This window comes from Saccopteryx leptura, chromosome 2, assembly GCF_036850995.1.
Source record: "Saccopteryx leptura isolate mSacLep1 chromosome 2, mSacLep1_pri_phased_curated, whole genome shotgun sequence".
NCBI classification, from domain to species: Eukaryota; Metazoa; Chordata; class Mammalia; order Chiroptera; family Emballonuridae; genus Saccopteryx; species Saccopteryx leptura.
Window position 1 is genome coordinate 145,197,619 of NC_089504.1, and position 6,027 is coordinate 145,203,645.

The window sequence follows — 6,027 nt, forward strand, 5'->3', positions numbered from 1 at the left end:
ACAACAAAATCTGGACACTCAGCAAGATAACACCCACAACGTTTGACCTCAAAAAAAGATAAGTTGGCCTGACCTGTGATGGCGCAGTGGATAAAGCATCGACCTGGAAATGCTGAGGTCGCCGGTTCGAAACCCTGGGCTTGCCTGGTCAAGGCACATATGGGAGTTGATGCTTCCAGCTCCTCCCCCCCTTCTCTCTCTCTGTCTCTCCTCTCTCTCTCTCCCTCTGTCTCTCCCTCTCCTCTCTAAAATGAATAAAAAAATAAATAAATAAAAGATTAAAAAAAAAAAAGATAAGTGGTTACCAGGGAGAGGAGGGCATCAGGGAGGGAAGTAAAGAGGGACAAATATATATCCCACATAAGAGGGATATAAAACTGAGACTCGTGGACATAGGTAAAAGTGAAATGGTTATCCGGGGGAGGGGATCTGTGGGAGAGAGACAAATACACAGCAACAGAAAATGATTTGACTTTGGGTGACAGGCACACAACACAATCAACAGTTCAAATGCTATAGAGATGTTCACCTGAAACCAGTGTACTCTTATTAATCAATGTCACCCCATTAACTTTAATTAAAAAAATGTTGAAACAGAAAAGAAATACTAGATATGCAAAGAAGCAGGAAAATATGACCCATACCCAAATGAAAGTTAGCCAACAAAAATATATCCAGAAATGACAGAGAGAAATTAGCAGACAAATCTTTTTAAAGACCTATTAGAACTAAGCTCAAAGAGTATAGGAAAGAGTGAACACATAAGAAATTGAAAACCTAAGAAAAAACCAAATGAAACTCCCAAAGCTGAGAAATGCAGTATCTGAAATAAAAATTGCATTGGATGCCTAAATGTTTCATATGATTTCTTCTTCAAAAACTTGTTCTAGGGAAACAGTATGGCACTACCTCAAAAAATTAAACAAAGAATTATCATTTGATTCAGCAATTCCACTTCTGGGTATATACCAAAAACAAACAAACAAACAAAACCCTGAAAATAAAGATTTGAACATATATTTTTATAGCCACGTTCCTAGCAGCATTACTCACAATAGCTAAAAACAGACACAACCCAAGTCCATTGGCAGATGAATGGATAAATAAAGAGGAGTACATACATACAATGGAAGATTATTCAGCTTTAAAAAGAAAGAAAAATTTCTAACATAATATATAACATGGATGAGTCTTAGACTTTAAGCTCAGTGAAATAAGCTAGTCATAAAAATATACTGTCACAAAAATTAGAGGATATTTCAAAATGAATATGAAGTGATAAAAAAGCAGCATTTGATTTTCTTTTATTAAACAAGAACATCAGAAAAGCAAATGACAAGTCAAAGAAAGTTGTGTGATTATGCAAATGAGATGCAAACCCAACTTTATTTCATTGGTGAAAATGCACTAGACAAAAGGCTGAAAGTACTGGAAAGTTCCCTGACCCCCTAATTCTAGTGAGCAGTATACAAATGTTACATGATTCCACTTATAGGAGATACCTAAAGTATTCAAATTCATAGAGATAGAAAGCAGAATGGTGGTTGCCAGTGGCTGAGATAGAGGAAAATAGAGAGTTATTGTTTAATGGAAACAGTTTTAGTGTGAAGAGATGAAACAGTTCTGAAGACGGATGATGGTGATGGTCACACAACAACATGAATGCACTTAATGCCACTGAACTGTACACTCTAAGATGGTTAAAATGGCAAATTATGTGTTATATATATTTTAAAATATACAAAAATAAAGTTTTTTAGTGTTCTATTTTTTCACTAGATCTAGTTATTGAGGAATTTATTTTTAAAATGAGCTTTTTTTGTTGTTATAAAACTTTGGCTTAAGCAAAATTTGGGACAGGCAAAGTTTATCTATATCTTTTCCTTTGTTCTTGGACTTGTAGGTACACTGGTGTCTTTATACTATCCTCTGGTGAACCATCAATTTTTCCCTTTAAGGTATCCCTCCAGTTGTTCAGTTTTTATAAACTAATATGTAAAAAATTTCCACAAATTTTTTTGGTTCACTAATTCAAATTAATATTTTAGAATTTCAAATAGTATAAAATCTATCGAAGCTTAAATCACTATAAGTAATCCTTCCCCCTACTTGTAAAACTAGTTTTCTTTTTCCTTCTAAATAGATTTATGTTAACATTTATTGCATGTTTCATATGTCAAGTCCTATGCTAACAGCTTTCTCATGGAAGACAAGTCATACAACCAAACAAATGACCAGGAGAGAAGACATCAATATTTAAGTAACTATTATGTACTAAACATTTTCCTTAATTATTTCCTCTAATCCTTAGAATTGTGATTTACACTTTACTAATATCTCATTTTTAAAATACAACCAAAAGTTATGCATTAAGTAACTTGCCCATGGTATTCTCTTCATTTTTACATTTGTAGAAACCATTTTATTAAAAAGTTCCTAAGTCTTTTTGTGAACTACAGTCATAATGTAAAATAAAACCATACAGTTCTAAGGTTCAAACACTTTCATTTACACCACAGAGTCCATACAAGTACAATACTGTTCCTGCCACACACATCTGAGCAAGTTGGGGTTACTGCTTTCATCTTGAATGCTTTGCTGTATTTTACGTTTATAAAATATGACCATCTGAAACATTTTCAATCCCTCATGTCAGAGATAGGCCAATTAAACATGGTCAGCCCAACTTTGAGAGTAAGATTTTATCAATTCTATCCCATCCTAGGAATTGAATATATGCCCTAAGTGATTCTCAAAATATGGTTCTCAGGCCAACAGAAAAAGCATCTCCTGGGAATTGGTGAAAGCCCTCACCACATTTCCTATATCAGAGATTGAGACCTATTCTCAGATCAAGAATCTGTTTTTATTTATTTTTTATTTTTTGATATAGAGAGAGAGACAGGGAAAGAGATGAGGAGCATCGACTCATAGTTGCATCACTTTGGTTATTCATTGATTGCTTCTCATATGTGCCTTCACCTGGGAGCTCCTGCCGAGCTAGTGACCCCTTGCTCAAACCAGGAACAACGGGGTCATGTCTACAATCCCATGCTGAAGCCCATGACCCCGTGCTCAGCTGGCAACTTCCGGGCTTTGAACCGGACACCTCAGCATCCTAGGTCAATGCTCTAACTACTGCACCACCACCTCGTCAGGCTCAGAATCTGTTTTAAGAAGTCCTTATGGTAATTATAATGTATACTAACATTTGAGAGTCTCTTCTCTAAAAGATTGACAGAGCCAAAGGAAAGGGCTCCCTGTAACTTTTCAGGGTAGTGAGGTTCATCTGTTTGACAAACTAAAGTGTTCTCTTCACTTTCGCAAACATATTCTGCATATCTCCAAATATTTAATTTTAATTAAGATAACTTTCAAAATATATCAGTTTACCTCCAATAAAACTTATTAAACACAAAATAACTGCTTCAGCCTTATATACTTGTGCCTATTTTAACTATAAATGCCTGTGTTAACGACACTGTCGCCAGTTAAGGGTAATTTCTACAATTAGTGTAATTTGAAAGTTCTTATTGTCCATCAAAAAAACTGACCCATATTTTCTTTTCAATATTTCTCTGGAGAAATCTATTCAATTCACTTGAATTACTCAGCTTTCACTAATTTTTCACTGATTCACAATTTTAACTGTTTATCAAAGAAAATGGTAATGATTTATATAATTACCTGTATATATAACTTTTCTTTCCTGGCATTCCACAGATCTTTTCCTGGGTTTGTGTGCTTTTTCACGAAATCTTACTGTTATCACTATATTTGGATTACCAGCATTGTAATTAGCTTCAGGAAAAGATTTGGTTTCTACAAGATTTCCAAACTTTTTGTTGACAAAATGGTGAACAGCTTTTCTGTGGTCTTTATTTGTGTCAGGTTTAAAGGTAAATTTGGAATTTTCTTTCTTTGCATCCAGGTATTTAAAAAAGTCAAATGCTTCTTCTTCGGATACCAAGTGACAGAGTTCTTTATACTCAAGATTTGGTTTCACAACAATTTCACTGTTTTTTCCTACAGTTAATAAAAAAGGAAATTTCTGGCGAATGGCACTATGCAAAATAGCCCTCTGTTTTTTGTCAAGGATTCTTCCTAGTGAGAATTCAGGAGAGGCTTCAGTTAGCTCGCTTTTAGAGTTCCATTTCTCTTTTATATCACAGGCAAACTGATTCAGTAATTCATTTGTTTTTTCATCTAACAAAGAGCCTAATAAATAAACTTTTTCTTCTTCACCTTGAGAAGTTCCATCATTGATAGTCTCTTCCCTTTCTGAACCAGATTGACGATTTTGGTCAACATTAGAGCACCGGACTAAAGTATTGACTTCCTGGTTGCTTCCCTCCTCAAAGGATACATTTGGAAAACCTAGTTTTGTTTTCTTGGCAAAATTATTTGGCGCTGGTAGTATTTCACTAATCTTGCAAACAGGTTCATCAGTAGCCTTATTAATTAATTGTCCCTGTTCATCAATCTCAATAACAACAAAGTCACTTGGTGAGCTTTTTATAGTGCCATGAAACCCAACATGATCAGTAATGAAACACAAAGAACTAAACCTTATTCTAAAATCTGTATCCTCTTCCATTCTTAAATAACAATGCCTACAAAATAAACAAAAAGGCAGTTAGCTATCAGAAAGAAAGGCGTGGATAGTCAAAAAATAAATGTTTGGATTTAATTCTCTTTCTCCCTTTCAGTCCATGACAGCAAGAACCTTCTCTAACTTATTCACTGATTATTTTCTATTCAGAACACTGTCAAGCACACAGTATGCCAGCAATCAATAGTGATTGTTGAATAAATGAAACAACTAGTACAAAAATAAGAGCTGTAAGAGAGAAGAGGAAAAAAAGAAGAGATCACTTCTGCCTATAAATTAGTAAAGGCATAATGCAAGAAGTGGCCATCTAAGTCCTCAAAATTGTCCAAGCAATAGAATGGAATCCAAGTCATGTCATAAATAATGTACTATATATTATATATATTATATATATGCAATGTATTAAGAGAAAATTGAACAGCCCAGATACAGAGCAGTTGAAGAAAGCGTTTTCTAGTAGTCCTGGAAAATACAGCTGGATTAGTGCCGAACTATGCAAAACACTTAATGCAGGTCAAGGATTTAGAATCCATTGAGTGGTCAATGCACGGCCACTGGAAGAGTTTGGGTAGGAAAATTACACAATCTAATAAAACGCCTTAGTAAGATGACTGATGGCACTGAGCAATATAAATCTGATTAAGACTTAGAGTTGGAAAGCAATGTAATCAAGAACACAGTTTTAGGATTGGCCTTAAAAGAGTAATAATACACTCTTTCCCCAGTAAAAGGAAGAAGACATTCTAAACTAGAACAGCGTGGGGAGAATGTTTCGATGAGGAAATTCCAATCAAGCATCTTGGTGAAATAGTGGAACCAAGCTGGAGGAGAGCCGCGGGGCCCACGTGGAGGTAAGCATCAGTGTGCAGCGTTCCTCACAACAGATCATGCTGATGTGGGTGGGAGGGGGCAGTCTGACTGACACAAGGCAGGGGAATTGCTAGTTAAGGGCCGAACTCAATCCTACTTCCTACTTCTGCCACCAGGTCACAAAACTGCAGTCTTCGGCGGCGTGGCTGTCCAAAAGCACCCCAGACACCGCAAGCATCTCCACTTGCTTCTCCCTCTCCCACACCGCCTGTTCTGCGGCGCGCCCTTAGCCAATGTCGCCCTCCTGTTGCGGGTCAAGAGTCGGGGTCCCAATGCCAATCAGGTCAGATCCCCATACACAAGCCCTAGATCACTCAAGAAGCTCGACCCAGTCTACCTTACGTCCAGGTGAAGGCATTTCCCAGCACAGCGCTGTACGAATGCCGGAAAATAAAATATTGAGCCTCCGACAGAAGCGTATTTAAAGGGGCAGGCTCCCACTTAAAAAAGCGCCTCACGCGAGACTTCCAATTTCCCACATTGTTGAGCCGCCCGAAGGCTGTAAAAGGGGAGGGCAGAACTAGATGGGACGGGACGGGACGGGG

At 36.9% G+C, this 6,027-nt stretch overlaps 1 protein-coding gene across 2 annotated transcripts in view; it reads right to left on the reverse strand.

Annotated features, from left to right (window-relative positions):
- Positions 1-5,952, reverse strand: part of PUS7L (pseudouridine synthase 7 like) — a 33,362-nt gene extending 27,410 nt beyond the window's left edge. For both annotated transcript variants that reach the window (XM_066368999.1, XM_066368998.1), the window contains exons 1-2: positions 5,820-5,952; positions 3,688-4,613 (exon numbers count right to left, since the gene is read on the reverse strand). In XM_066368999.1, coding sequence (XP_066225096.1) covers positions 3,688-4,597 — 910 coding nt within the window. In that variant the 5' untranslated portion in view covers positions 4,598-4,613; positions 5,820-5,952. The remainder of the gene's footprint in view (positions 1-3,687; positions 4,614-5,819) is intronic.
- Between the last annotated feature and the right edge of the window lie 75 nt (positions 5,953-6,027).